Source organism: Lissotriton helveticus, chromosome 8, assembly GCF_964261635.1.
Source record: "Lissotriton helveticus chromosome 8, aLisHel1.1, whole genome shotgun sequence".
Classification (NCBI taxonomy): domain Eukaryota; kingdom Metazoa; phylum Chordata; class Amphibia; order Caudata; family Salamandridae; genus Lissotriton; species Lissotriton helveticus.
Genome location: NC_136069.1, coordinates 1,254,364,527 through 1,254,380,513, shown reverse-complemented (window position 1 = coordinate 1,254,380,513; position 15,987 = coordinate 1,254,364,527). Strand labels below are relative to the sequence as shown.

General features: G+C 44.0%; 1 protein-coding gene across 1 annotated transcript in view; it reads left to right on the top strand.

Moving 5' to 3' along the window:
• The window catches only part of GABRA5 (gamma-aminobutyric acid type A receptor subunit alpha5), a 661,916-nt gene that overhangs the window by 494,594 nt on the left and 151,335 nt on the right, over nt 1-15,987 (top strand). The window contains exon 8 of the mRNA XM_078658237.1: nt 5,494-5,646. Coding sequence (XP_078514363.1) covers nt 5,494-5,646 — 153 coding nt within the window. The remainder of the gene's footprint in view (nt 1-5,493; nt 5,647-15,987) is intronic.

The following is a 15,987-nucleotide window of genomic DNA, read 5'->3' as shown; positions in this document are numbered from 1 at the left end:
CCTTGATGCTTTTGCAGCAGGAACAACCTCAAAGGACCCAGCACTGGATTTGGTACGTAAGAGCAGTGGAGTTCAGGGATGATGCAGATGAAGTCTTTGATGGCCCTGAGACTTCTAACAGGAGGGAAGCACACACAAGTCCTTGGATAAACTTCACCAGCAGGATACAATGCAACGTCCAGAATTTCCTCTTCATAGCCGAAGCAGCATCTGCAGGCCAACCCGGCAAAGCAACAGACAGCAAAGGGGCAGTACTCCTCCTCACAGCTCTTCAGCTCTTCTCCTTTTCAGAGATTCCTTTTGATCTAGCAGTGTTCTACTAGTCTGGGGTTTTAGGTTCAATATTTATACCCCTTTTGGCCTTTGACATCTTTGTAGTTTGCAAGTTTCTGCATTGCCCTGCCTTGGCTCCCGATACTCTCCAGGGGGTGAAGACAGCATTGTGAGAGGACAGGCTCAGCCCTATACAGGTGCAGGTGACTGCTCCTCCCACCAGTCTAGTTCAGGTAGGCCCATCAACCTGGTGATGGACCATCAGCATTTACAGGGCACACCTCAACTCCCTTTGTTTGAATGTCCGAAGTTAATGCTCAAACAGGCCCCTGCCAGGCTAAATCAGATGTGGATTCCACAGGCAGGCAGAGGCACAAGGATGGTTAAACAAGAAAATGCCCACTAGCTTAAAGTTGCATTTTCAAACACACAATTTAAAAAAACATCTTTTACTCAAAGATGTGTCATTAAATTCTGAGCTCAGAGAGCCCAGCCACCAAATCTCCAGCTGCTCCAAATTGAAAGTTACACTTGTAAAATGTTACAAGGCAGCTCCAATAAAAGCCTATATCTGTGAGTGTTCTTATTTAACCTTGACATGGAAACAAGTAGACATTTGACCCAGATGAATGTTGCATCAGGTGTTGCATCTAGGTAATTAGTCTAATGACTTGATACTTTTATAGTTCTTTGAAAGTTAAGAAAAGATGATATCTGTGTCACATGGCAGTCATGATAATGATTCTGCATAAATCGGGAAAGATGGCAACTCCCATTGTCTAAGATCGAGAAGATGTTGGCTTTCATTATAAAAGATGGAGTTAAGCCCTACATAAAATTGTGTCTGAACTTAGGGACTTTACTTCAGGAGGACTTTATTACATTTAAGTCTAAGTTTGGATTGGAGCTATCTAGCCATATTATTCAAGGTACCAAATTAATAGTTACATTAAATTCAACAACTTGCCAATGTAAGACTCAATATAACTATAACAGAGAAGTACTTTTAGAACTTACTATCCTGAAGTTACCTAGAGCAGCCACTTCTGATTGGCCAGCCTTTGACAGCCTTAGACAAGCAGCTCCCCAAAGTAGGTGTGAAGAGTCCTGTGGCTGCAACAATACAGCCATTTGGTAGCAGGAGGTCTCCTTCCTGGAGGACCAGGGAGAGCATGAGGGCTGGGTAAATAGGTTTGACTTCAAAGACAGTAGCCTCTACAAAAAACAAATGTTTCAGCACACAACCCACTCCCTCTTCTGTGATCTCTCACAAGATGGGAGACCCCCTAATTATAATAGGAGAGGGGTTGGAAGATTAATGTAGTCAGTTGGTACCCACATCTCTGGGTTAGGTTACACAGACACAAACTCCTAGGAGAGATTTTCTCCATTTTGATTTTTGGGAGAATGTTCCATTATGGGCTAGAACTGTGCCACACTTCACATGAAGTTATCGTAGAGGGAGGTAGATTACTTCCCGTTGGTTAGAGTGACTCCCTCCCTCAAGTCCAGAAATGAAAGATACATAAGTTAGCTCGGCAGAGCTCACCAGATCAATGCCTGGAAAAGATGAAGAGAAGAAGGACTGCCCTGCTGGAACACTGAACTGCACCAAAGAGAGGATTTACAGTCTAAAAGACTGCAGCTGCTGCACTCACAAGGCTCCACAATGAGAGGCCTGTGCCTGACATCAAAAGGAAATGAGTGCACTCCCTGTCCTGTTGCTGAAACAATACAGCCATTTGGTAGCAGGAGATCTCCTTCCTGGAGGACCAGGGAGAGGATGAGGGCTGGGTGAATAGGTTTGACTTCAAAGACAGTAGCCTCTACAGAAAACAGATGTTTCAGCACACAGCCAATTCCCTCTTCTGTGACCTCTAACAAGATGGGAGACCCCCTAATTATAATAGGAGAGGGGTTGGAAGATTAATGTAGTCAGTTGGTACCCACATCTCTGGTTGGGTTACACAGACACAAACTCCTAGGAGAGATTTTGTCCGTTTTGATTTTTGGGGGAATGTTCCATTATGGGCTAGAACTTTGCCAAACTTTACAAGAAGTTATCCTAGAGGGAGGTAGATTACTTCCCATTGGTTAGAGTGACTCCCTCCCTCAAGTCCAGAAATGAAGGATACATAAGTTAGCTCTGCAGAGCTCACCAGATCACTGCCTGGAAAAGATGAAGAGAAGAAGGACTGCCCTGATGGAACACTGGACTGCACCAAAGAGCAGATTTACAGTCTAAAAGACTGCAGCTGCTGCACTCACAAGGCTCCACAATGAGAGGCTTTTGCCTGACTTCAAAAGGAAATGAGTGCACTCCCTTACCAGCAACAGGTACAAAAAAGCTGAAGACGAAAGCTGCAAACTGAAAGAGAGACACCCCAACTGACCAGTTGTGACTGGAATTGTCCTGTACTGAGCAAGTGCATTGTGGGGGAATGAGTCCTAGCCCCCAACTGGCAACTCAGGGCCTCTGAGACCTTGACCGGTGCTAGAAATCACTTATCTCCCGAAAGGAACCTAGAAACAGCTGGCAGCCTCACCATAACCGATTCGAGGTGAAGCCTCTCATAGCTGCGCAAAACTTTGCTGCTCAGCTCTAACAGAACTGACTCGCTTTGACGCAAAGCCTAGCCGCACAGCTGTACCAGAACTGACGCAAGTCGACGAAAAGTCTCAGAGCTCCTCGGAACTGACACCAGTGACTCACAGCCTAGCAACGCTGCGCAGACCGCGACCAAAGTTATAAGGTATAATTCTCAGCAGACCTTACTTTGTCCTGTGCCTGGACGGCATTCCATTGCAGTTGGCCTAAACTTGTAACTTTGTCCCAGTCCAGCGTGGCCAGATACACTCGGTTGGCACTTTACGTCTCTTGGTGCTACTTTTACCTAAATCTTTAGAAATTCATATCTCTGTCTCCCTACATTGGAATTTTGTCATTTTGGTGTCATTTTAGAGAGAACATTTGTCCTATTTTTATAAATTGGTGTTGCACTTTTTATGTGTTGTGTATTTTACTTATTTACTGTTTTGGTGGTGTTAAATACTTTACACATGCCTGTCTCCTATGTTAAGCCTGACTACTCGTTTGCCAAGCTACCAAGGGTTGAGCAAGGATTCATTTACCTAGACTTGACTGGGCCTATTAGTGATTGTGGTATTATTTCTAACTGAGGGTGACTACCCTCACCTACCAATAACCCACTTTCTTACAGGTATTTTATTCATACAGCATGGGATAAGGATATCAACAGGAAATAAAGGGATTCTTCAGCACCCTTGACATAGGCATTGAAGAAATCTATCAATTCTTCACATCCCTTTTCTTACTCAGCAATGTTAATAGAAGTGGATAGTGTTGTATCCTGTATATGTATTTATCCTTCTCTCCTGTTGCTTTCTCAATACCTGCTCAGCCAGTGTGAATGTTCTGCGTGAAATCTGGTGTGGTGATGATGAATGGAATGTTTTAGTGCCTGTGAGGTGAGACAGTTGGAGTATGGGCTGAGCAGCAGGCATGCTGCTTCTTGCGGGTCTGCTCTACATGAACTTACCAAGCTACAACCAAGATTGAATACACCTTCCTAAACTACACCTTGGCTACTGGATCATCCTTACTACAGATAGGTTAGTATGTGATTTAACAAACCTGAAGATCTTCTTTGGTTGCTTCTTGTTTGAGTCATTTATGGATTCGATTCTAAGATGTAGTTTCCACATGATCTTCTAGCTGCCTGTGAGTCATCTGGATTGACTTTGAAAGGTTTAAGGCACCAAGATTATTCTGAATATCTGAGCAGCTTTTCGGTTGAGTTGTCTAGTGACTCAGTGTGCAGATCGCTTGTTCTGATTCTTTTTTCTCTAATGGTCAGAATATTGTTGTCATACCCAGATGAAGTATCATCAAATAAGTTGTTAGCAACTGTAGTATGTACATAGTTTGGGTTGTCTATATTACTTTAATGTAGAATTGTAAGACTATCTAGAATGTCACTTGTGTATCTTCGTGTGTAGTAGGAGAATGTAGCAAAGAAACTGGAAACAGGTTCACCTTGAAGCAGTTTAATTTCATGGCTACATGGATGTAGAGCCAGCAAATGTGAAGGTGCTACCAGACAGAGCTCCAGCATGTACTCCCAAGAAAACATTCTAATGTCACTTGGCAACAAGTGACAATTTAGATAATCTTACAAATATACATTAAAGATAAATACACAACAAAGATCTAAGTACTTGCTACAGCAACATTCACATTTACATCAGCAAACAGCAAAGGATTGTTCAAAGCCAAGCTAGAGGTTAGTTCACATTGATGTGAGGAATCCTTAGGTCTTAAATTCATTTGTTTAGAAGTCTTGGTTTGTCTCATAGGTTTAGTAGAGGGCATAAAGGAAGGAGTTTGGTGATGATCGGACATGTCTACTACCATGGGACCTTCTGCTAAGTTGATGTCTTCTCAGGAAATAACAATATTCAGCGTGGTTCCTTTTATGTGGATAGGCTTAGACAATGCTCGGACACGCTTTTTTTCTGTATTAAGGAGGCAAAATAGGAGAATGTTCAATCATTTATATTTCACCCATGTAAAGTGAAATCACCAACAAAGATGAGTTTGTGGTTGGATAGTGTGACTTGGGAGGTAGTATGCTCCATGCGTTGCTCAAGAAAGAAGTTGCTGTCACCAAGGGGGTTGTACATAATGTGTATTTTGAATGATTTGGAGGTGATGAGCTCAAGGTCAATTGTGATATATTGAAAGTAAGAAGAGAGTCACAAGTCACTCACTGGCAGGGTACAGAGGTAGTGGAGATAATTGCAATTCCGCTACCAATTTTTCCCACTCTGCTGAGATGTCATTTGGAGTAATCAGGTGGAAGAAGAAGTAGACCCATGATGGATTGCAATGCTTCATGAAGACAAATATCTGTTAACATCATGAGATTACGCTTCATAACAACGATATTCCTTAACATTGACAAAGTGTGACTGAAAACCATTGCATATTTTATAGAGTGGCAGGAAATTAATTTTGCTTTACTAATCAAATATGCATTACATTAGTGTCTATGTTTGTTTTATTGCATGCAAATTCCTGAAACAAAAAACAAGCTGTTTTACATACTGCTTTATATTTCGCTGAATTACTAAATGTCTCCTTGCTAGTCATAACCATGTTATTATAGTGCGGGTTAAAAAAGATTTTTTATTCTGTAGGTCAATACACAGTGATGACTGCACACTTCCACCTGAAAAGGAAGATTGGCTATTTCGTCATTCAAACATATCTACCCTGTATTATGACCGTGATCTTATCTCAGGTGTCTTTCTGGTTAAACAGAGAATCTGTTCCTGCTAGGACAGTATTTGGTAAGGTTTTATTATTTTTAAAATGCTAATATTTTATGCAAGCTTCTTGAGTGGTACGCTAAAGTCTGTTTCTTCTATGTTACACTGTCATCTATCCTATAATATGGCTGCATTTTTTCTTTTACATTTTAAAGCTATTTAAAAGTATTCTATTTAAAAGTATTCAAGGTCCTCAGAAATATTCCACTGCAAAAACTATGAACCGTGATTGCATTTGAAAATAAGGGAACTGTGTAGAGAATTAAAGACCTCTGCACTTTTGACATCTCTTGTGGCCTGACACTTCATGATTAGTGATCAGGCACAGGTGCTCTGGTTAAATAATGTGTTATTTTAGAGATAGCTTCTGTCTCTAGTACGACTTCATGATGCAACACAAGGCTGGAACTGAGAGATATGCATTTTTTTATGAACAGCACAGTGTAAGTTAAGTGTAGAGCACAAGTCAGTCTTTTCATTACATGGGATCCGTGGAGCAGGATTCGTAGCCCCAGGGACTAAAACATACCTCTTGGTTTAGAAAGTTGCACTCACAGCCTGGAGCCCACAGTGCCAGTCAACGTCTTAAATGGAAATTTTAAATTTTGCTCCTAAATTATTACATTGGACAGGTGAGAGTGGTCTTCATGAAACCTGCGGCAAATATTGAACTTGGCATGAGAAGAATAAATCTGAATTTGGACTTCTATTAACTCTTTCAGCGTTCATGTTATATCCTACTAGCTTACCCGTCGCGCGTTGCTGCGATCTCAGAAGAAAGGAAATTTAAGGAAACTTGTTATGATAACATTCAATTTACATTGTGTAATTTTTATTGAAACTTATTCATTTTAATATGGAAAACATTTCAAAGTGTTGTTTTAATTCTGTTTTTTTATTCGAGTACTTGTGGATACACAATATTTTTTGTTTTTCCGTCTGGTGCGTAGACGAATAAATCAGAAATTTTTCCGACGTGTGAGCTGGCCACATACAGTTGTCCATGTGAGAAGCACGGATTCTCCAAATCTAGTACACACACTTGCAGCGATTGTCCTTGTGCTTTGTTGAAGGTCAGTGCAAAAGCGAGTCGCACCGGAAAGTGTAAACATTCAGTATTGGAAAGATAATGAGGGCCCTGGGTGGCCGGGGGGGCCGATATTTAACAACTTTTTCTTTTTTTTTGCCAGAAACCTTCGCGCGAGTGTACTCAACAACTTCCCAAAGTTTCATGCCGATCGGAAGAATGGTGTAGTAATGCATGAAGGACAAACGGACATACTTTGGTTTTTATATATATAGATGAGGAATAGATTATTGTGTGACTTTTCCAGCCTGTGTAATATCATTCAGTAGCTGAGCTGGACAGCACAGCCATTCAAACGTGCATGTCGGCCATCATCTGCCAACTCTAGAGCTTCAAAGTGATAGTAAACATTACTCTATTCCTCATTCCATTCCATTGCGGTTTGCTCAGTACAGAGAGAGACCAACCCACTACTCGATTTGGATTGGTTTACAAACGCTAACATTGTTAGCACTGTCCCCTCCACTGTCCAGTCCTTAATTTGCACTCTCTCCTTCTGCACGCACTACCCCATTAGAACCTTAATTCGCTCACCATCTCTTTACAGCTGCTTTCCACTCCTGCACTATCCTCTCCCTCACTAGCGCCCTCACTCAACAATCTCCTAATCACATTCCATTCTTGCTTTGTTCTCTGCACTGGAAGAAGTGATGTGCAGGTCCACTCTTAGCTAATCTGCCGCATCTTTTCTCTGCCCCTCAGTGCTTTCCCTAGCTTTAACCCTGACCTTCCTCAATAGGTGTTTCAAATTGCTTTACTGGAATCTGTCTCCAAATAGTACCATGTAGATTGAAAGTTGAACTAGATGAATGTTGCCTCCTCCACCTGTGCCTCATTATCATTTTAATAAAGTATCCCTGCCCTGTCTCAATGTAATTACTGTATCAAAAAGTGGCCTTTTGCTCAGAAGTTCTTAGAAGGGGGCAGCATCTAACTACACAAGTACAAGAGCTGGAATTTGAGCCTGGCATCCCCCCTCCGCCCCCACCGCCCCAGACTACAATGAAAACAATTGTCTTAAATTACCCAACATTTTGTTTAAAATCCCTTCTTAGTGTATACGAGTGTGCTAACAGCCCTTCCTTGCTACAAAATATTAAACATATTGCACCTTAAATAATTACGAAAAACGCTCCAAAGTACCAAAAGGCAATTCCAGCCTGAGGTCGGCCACAAATCCTCCCTTCCAGCCATATAGCCAGATGGTTTAGCGTGATCTACAAAAAATATTTTACATATAATAAATAAAGATATATGACATGTCCAGGATTATAGATATCGCACTAAATGTCACAAGGTGACATTTGAATGAATTGCATATGTAAAAGTTAGTATTTTTGCCTAAAAAAGAATTGCGTTCAGTATCTGAAGCACAATCGATGCTGACGCTCCTTCGTAACTGCAGGTTTTGCACATCTCATCATACAGGGCACACCTGCAACAAAGTTTCTCAGATACACATTAGCATCGCTTAACAACATTTATGTAGTCTAGCCTCGGGATAGGAATGGAACAAATAAGGTAAACTGGTAAATATCGAGCGGTAGCCGCCAAGAGAAATGGCAACTTTTAGTTGGAAATCTATATAAAATTTTGAAAGATGACCTTTCTCCATGGTAATAGTGGAATGCTTCTTCCTGCTCTTGACAAAGCATTTGGGAAGTTTCGAACCGTTGTCAGTCTATATCGGGCAACCTGATGGTGGAACAAAGCAAAAATTGGGTGTGCAGCCTGAATATCGACCGCAAAATCGATATGGAACACAATATTGAGGATAAAATATCGAAAAATATATCGACAATTAAGTCAGTCTAGATTTTCCATGCCTACATGGCACATATATTTTCAAGGTACATAAATGAGGAGTTGGAAATAGAAAATCCACACTTCCCTATATGCACTTACCTTATTTTGACCCTAGATATTATCGGCCACATGCATCATTGTTGCCGTTTGCGATTTCTTAATTGCGAAAATTAAGGAATCGCAATTAAGAAATCGCAAAAGGCTATGCATTAAGAAATCACACTTTTTTTGGTGACTTCTTAAATTTCCTTAATTGCGATTCACAATTTGCGAATCGCAATTAAGGAATCCCTCCCCATTGATTCCTATGGGCCTAGAGGCCCATAGGAATGAATGGGAAGCCATTCTCATTTTGCGATTCGCAATTAAGGAATCCCAAAAGGAGAATGCTATTTCAAGGGTGCAGGCCCCCCCCCCCCCTGCACCCCTGAAATTTAACTTTAAGAACATTTTTCACACACACATGCCCCAAGGGCATGTGTGTGTGTAAAATGAAACTTTGAAAAATGCACTTTTGCAAATTACCATGAAGGTGAACTTCATGGTAATTTACTTCTCCCTATTTGCGAATTCGCAATTTCTAAAGTGTGATGCATTGCATTTAAGAAATCGCAAATTGGGGTTTCTTAAATGCAATCGCAATTTAAGAAATTGCAACCTAATTGCGATTCTTTAAATTGTGAAAAAATGAAAAAACATGCTGCATCCCAAAAAAGGAAATTGCATTCGCAAACGGCCGAAATTTGCGATTCGCACCGTTTGCGAATGCAATTTACCTTGATGCATGTGCCCCTATGTCCTCAATATTCTTGTACCATGATATTCTCAGTGTTGATATATTTCGTAGTACAACAATTGAAAAATAGGATGAACTGGTTTGCTAGAGGAGTTTTTCCATGAAGGTCACCTCATATTATGCAGACCGAATTTAGCAGGGGTATGGCATCAACTGTAGAATAAGACATGGTGATTGTAGAGTAAAAGGGAATATTTATTTGAAGGCATAAGGTTGTGAGGGCGGCCATTTAGGGTGCATTCCCAAAGTCAAGATAGAGATAAAGAGGTATGAGTATCAATTTGTTTTTTGAGAGGCTAGAAATTTCATTTTGAGGGCATAGAAGCAGGTATTATTTTGCCATAATCGATCCAAGAGTGTAATAGATTGGACAATTTGCTTCTTGGAAGAGAAAGGCTGATGGAAGAGATTCGCGTTATGCATATGTATGCCTGCTTAATTGACCAGAGAAAGATTATTGATATATTTAAAAGATGTTTCAAAAGCTCAAACTCTTTCAAGGCGCTGAACTATGTACAATGCCATATGGATGATAAAATAAATAGCATATTGTGTTACAAAGCGGAAGGCAAAACACAGAGAGATTCAAAAGTATCAAAGTCAAACTGCGTTTTTTATATATTCAACAAACATCCAACAATTGTTAAATACATTTAAACCAAAAAATAGATCACATATTAATTTCATAATTAAAAATAAGAGAAGAGAAAACAAATAATTAAATTACGTACAGGGTGCAAATAAAAATAATAGCAGTTTATTTTCAGAAGACAAGTCCACAAAATTGGAGGGAAATCAATGGACAGATGGCACATAATTTACGCTGAAGAATCCTTGGCTCTGCCTCTCCCGTAATTTCGGTTGAAATAGTGGTGTTCAAAATAGACTAAACTGCTTCGGTTTATTTATTAAATCGAGCGAGAGTAGGGAAAAAAAGTAGGATACTCTAACCCTCTTGGAAAGTTCCTGATTCTCTTCAAGGCTGTGATGCAAAAAAAACAAAAAACAACTAACAATAGACCCTTGACCCTACCAGGTAGGTTGCTCCCCCTCCACACAGCACCGCCTGTGTCTCTCTGCCCCAGCTGCCGCTGCCGCTGCTGAGGAACTTCGTGGCCCTCCACCACCCGCAGGCTACCACCTGCGCCTCATCCCTGGTGGCCAGTGGTAGGCCATAGGAAGGTTTGTTCATCCTCCGCTTTATTGCTTTTATTGTACTGCCTGTAATTTCATTGTTGTGTCTGTGACTGCTGTTGTCTGTCTCCCCCCGCTGCCTGAACGTGGTCTGTGCCGCCTTTTCTTTCCTCTGTTCCCCTTGCTGTCCCCGTGATCTCTCTGCCCGGTCTGTCCTTCTGTACCCCTCACTGCCCCCGTGTCCCTGCCCGGTTTTCCCTTCTGTTCCCCTAACTGCCCCGTCCCTCTTGGCCCGTTCTGCCTTCTGTTCTTAGCTGCCCCTGTATTTCTGTATTCTGTATTTTGCCTCTCTGCCACTTGTTTTCCTGTATTTCTGTGTCCTTTTTGCCTTCTGTGCCACTTGTTTTTCCTCGTTTTTGTGCCCCTTTTGCCTTTTGTGCCACTTGTTTCTTGTGCTCTTCTGCCCTCTGTTAAACTAGTTTTTTTGTGCCCTTTTGCCCTCAGTGCCACTCGTTTTTCCCTCTTTTTTTGTGCCCTTCTGCCTTCTGTTCCACTCGTTTTTTGTGCCCTTCTGCCCTCTGTGCCACTTGTTTTTCCCTTTTTTTGTGCCCTTCTGCCTTCTGTTCCACTTGTTTCTTTTGCACTTCTGCCCTCTGTTCCACTTGTTTTTTTGTGCCCTTCTGCCATCTGTGCCACTCGTTTTTCCCTTGTTTTTTGTGCCCTTCTGCCTTCTGTTCCACTCGTATTTTGTGCCCTTCTGCCCTCTGTTCTACTCGTTTTTTGTGCCCTCCTGCCCTCTGTGCCACTCGTTTATCCCTTGTTTTTGTGCCCCCTTTGCCTTCTGTTCCACTCGTTTTTTGTGCCCTTCTGCCCTCTGTTCCACTTGTTTTTTTGTGCCCTTCTTCCCTCTGCTTCCCTCGTTTCCGTGCCCCTTTTTCCTTCTGTTGCCTTGGTTGTCCCTCACCGCCCTCCAGCTGTGCCCCCTGTGGCCCCGCCCCCTGACTGCCCACTGCCCATTCGCTGCCCCCGCCTCCCACCTCCCAGCTGCTCCTCCCTCCCGATATATGCCGGCCGCTGCGCGGACGCGCGCAATGGGCGTGCCGCTGGCACGCTGAAGGCGCCTAAGGCAAGCCCACCTGCGCCCGTCTATGCCTGGACCACACCCAGCACCAGAACCCCTGGCCCCACACCACCCACGACGACCACCGCCAATATGACGCCAGCACTCTGCACGCTCTCAACTCCGGATGGAGCCACACCTGCTTCAAGGCCGCCCCAAAATGCACACACGGCCCCTTCACCTGCCGGAACTGCAGCTACACCAGCCTCAGAGCCGGCGAACCACCGCCAAGAAAGACCCCAACCACCTCCGATGCATACTACTGAACACCCGCTCCGCACGCAAGCATGCTGTCGAGCTCTGGGACCTGTTCGACACAACATCCCCGGACGTCGCCTTCCTGACAGAGACCTGGTTTAACGACTCCTCTGCACCCGACATCGCCATAGCCATCCCAGACGGCTCCACGATCACCCGCAGAGACCACATCAAGGAGTCGGAGGAGGAATCGCCATCGTCCACAAGAACAGCATCAGAGTCTCAACTAGCACCGACGACACACTCAGCACCGCCGAACACATGCATTTCCAGATCCACACAGACGCTAACTCCACCCTCAGAGCCACCATCGTCTACCCCTGGAACCCTCCCCCAGTTCAGCGACTCCATCGCCGTCTTGATCAGCACGCACGTCCTGACCTACCCTGACTACATCCTCCTTGGAGACTTGAACTTTCACCTTGAGAACAACAATGAAAACAACTTCACAACCCTGATCGATAACCTCACCAACCTCGGACTGAAGCGACTTGTCACAACGCCCACCCACACCGCCGGCCACACGCTCGACCCCGTCTTCTCCTCAAGCCTGCACGTCTCCGTCAGCCACACCACCGAACTCCTCTGGACCGACCACCGCTGCATCCACTTTGCCTTTCAGAAACCTACCACACACCACCGCACCCAACAGATCCCCCGCCGCTGCTGGAGCAAAATCACCGAAGACCAACTACACGCAAACCTCGCTCTCAGCCCACCCACCGAACCTTCCAACCCTGACAACACTGCCCACAGCCTCAGACGCTGGATCGAGGACTGCGCCAACACCCTCGCCGCGCTGAAGAAACCCCCCCACAGAGACACCAGCAAGAGGACCAGCTTGTTCACCCCAGAACTCCTAGCCTCCGAACAAGGCTGCCGGAAACTAGAGAAGAAATGGCTCAGTGACCAAACTCCAGACAGCCATTCAGCACACAAGGACGCCATCCGCAACCACCACCACCACCACCTTATCAGGGTGGCCAAGAGGACCTCCGTCAAAGACCGCTTCGACAACAACGCACACAATAGCAAGGAGCTTTTCAACATCATGAAGGATCTCTCCAACCCCAGCTCCAACGACATCCTGCCGTCGCAAGCCCTGTGCGACTCCCTCACCACCTTCTTCCACCGCAAGATAGCAGACATCCACGACAGCTTCAACCCCCAGACAGGCCCAACAGACAGCAACACAACAGACCCTCAGCACACCATCAACCACAACCCCCTGCTAGCCTGGGCTAGCGTGGGCATCGATGACACCATCAAGACCATGCGCACAATCCACTCCAGCTCTCCGTCAGACCCATTCCCGCACCACGTCTTCAACAGAGCAAGCATCCTGGACCCTTCCCAGTCTGGGTTCCGCAGCAACCACGGCACCGAGACTGCAGTCATCGCCGCCACCAACAACATCAGGACCCTACTGGACAACAGCGAGACCGCAGCACTCATCCTCCTAGACCTCTCTGCCACATTCGACACCGTCTGCCACTGCACACTATGCGCACGCCTCCACGCCGAGATCATCTGGGGTGTACCCCAGGGATCCTCCCTCAGCCCGACGCTGTTCAAGATTTACATGGCCCCGCTCGCACACGTACCCCGACAGCACAGCCTCAACATAATCTCCTATGCCGACGACACTCAGCTGATCCTCTCCCTCACGCGCATCCGAAGAACAACCACCGGTGGGAGATCCTTCTCCCACTTCGCCCCCAAGACATGGAACACCCTCCCACTGAGCCTATGACAGACCCAAGACCTGCTGACCTTCAGGAGGATACTCAAGACCTGGCTGTTCGATCAGTAGCGCCCCCCCTCCCCAGCGCCTTGAGACCCTCGTGGGTATGTAGTGCGCTTTACAAATGATTGATTGATTATATTCAAAGATCGGAAGAATTGCTCAATGAGAGAGCCAAGGGTAGAAATGGGACTAAGTAAGGTATGAGCTAGGAGACGGGAGTGAGTAAATATTCAAGGTAAAGATGAGGCAGCTTAGCACCTCATCTGCAGCAAGATATTTGAGCTTTGCAATTCTCGTCGTGCAGCAATCCATCTGAATCCTGAACATCAACATGTTTGAATATTTGTAGGAATTTAACTTTCTTAATGGATTAAATGAGCAAAGTTGAGCTATGCAATATTATCAGGGCACTTTCATCACTGACTGATACCTCTGAAAGGTGGATAGGCTATGGCAGAAATGGTGGCATAGATAGCCCTGATTGCGTATTTTGCAATTCCACAGGTTCTAACCAGATTGCAGATTTGCGAGTGTCTCTGCCCAAGGCCAAATTTTTTTTCAGACTAGCCTTTTAGCAACTCTCACAATTTCCTAATAAACCCAAGCAGTCTATAAATGAAAAGCTAGGATATGGTTACACACTGTCACAGCTCTTACTCATTTAGCCTTATTCAACAATATGATAGCTCAGAAGGATAATGTAAGTGATCTATGTATAATTCAATGATCACAAATTCGAATGCAATCAAGGCAGCTCCTGCACATCCAACAGTTGAAGTATTTGGGCAGGCCACAACCTTATTGAATTTTCAGGTCTACTGGTTCCTACCACTTCCTTTCCCTTGTTCTCAATATGAATTATCTCTTTTTCTTACATAGTCAGACCTTAATACTGCCACTCAAATCCTCTCCCTGCATCTCCTATGGCTCTACTTTACTCCTCACTTGCTGCTAAATGCCCTTTTTCTGGAGCACCTGACTTCTATATATTTCCTAAATCCGATTCACACACTAATGCCTTGTCTTTTCTGAAGCAACATATTTAGATCCACCTGTACCTGTTACATCCTGCACTATTTCTCCTCTCCCCTTTCTCCCAAAAAGACTAGAATGAATAATGAATTTCAAACTTTCCATATTTCTCAGTGTTTGCTCATGTCTTTCTTTTCAACATCGCAGTTTAATTCCTCCTTATTTCACTACTCCTGGACTCCACTGTCAACAAACCATGTCATACTTAAACTCATCTACACTCTGCGCTCTTGATTTACCTCAATCTCTCTACACTTTGTGACATGGTGGATCACAATAATATTACAGACAATCTCACCACATTTGGTCTCACCGGATACCTTGTTGATGGCTTATTTCTTATCTCACACAGGGCCTGACTCACAAAGAGCCTCCACACTCATGGCGGAAGCCCTGCAGTCATGGAGTAGTCTTGGCACTCAGGGAGGAATGTCCGCAATGAGAATTCTCTTTGCGGCAAAGCCAGCCAAGTGCAGAGATTCCCCCACGACTGTGGGGCCTACACCACAAGCGTGGAGGCCCCTTGTGATCAAGCCCTTGGTGTCCTTTTAAACCACTTTCCTGAGGTTGTGGATCTCAAGGTTCAGTGCTGGGTCACTACTCCTCTCTACACTCTTTCTAGGACCATTTCTTCCTTTGATCATTAACATGATATCTACATTATTGATTGTCACATATTCTGCTCATCTCCTTTTACACTGCTTTTCTCTCTCCGTGCAAAAGCTGCAAGTAAAGCAGGCAATGCAATATTTGTTCTATTTTTACCCTGTGGTAAAATATAAATATTATGTTTCTGCAAACTTCTTACAAGGGAATATGCCTGAGCTGCATTTTTATGATCACTAGGTCTTTGAGGATCTGGAACAGTTCTGTGGAAGATCTTTCTGTACATCTTCTCTGGGTCTGAAAGTGTTTACATTTGCTTTCATGATGTCATGCTACCCCTTGGCATGGATGAGGCGCTACTCTTGGCATGGTGGCCCTTTTGATATTCTGCACGTTCTAGCACTCATTCCTTCCCTTTCATAAATAGGAAGTTGTAGATAAGTCAACAGTTGCTATTTCTGTGTTGAATAGTAGTTTTGCAAGTCATTTGGGTAGCCAGCTGGTCAAGGATCAACAATACTTTTTTTGTCCAAGTGTGTGAGTGTCAGAAATTGAGTTATTAATTTGGGACGGCTTAACCCCAACGAACCTAACAAATATGCTTAGGCAAAAATTACTTTCTTAGCTAGTCTCTTTGTCAGAATTCCAATCTGTTCCCATAAGAGGGTTTCCAAAGCCTGTTAGAGTCAGGGCTAAGGAAAGAATCCTAGCATATCCAAAGGTAAGGGCAAAAGAGAGAGTAAGACAACTGGCATTGTCAGGAATGAAAATAGCAG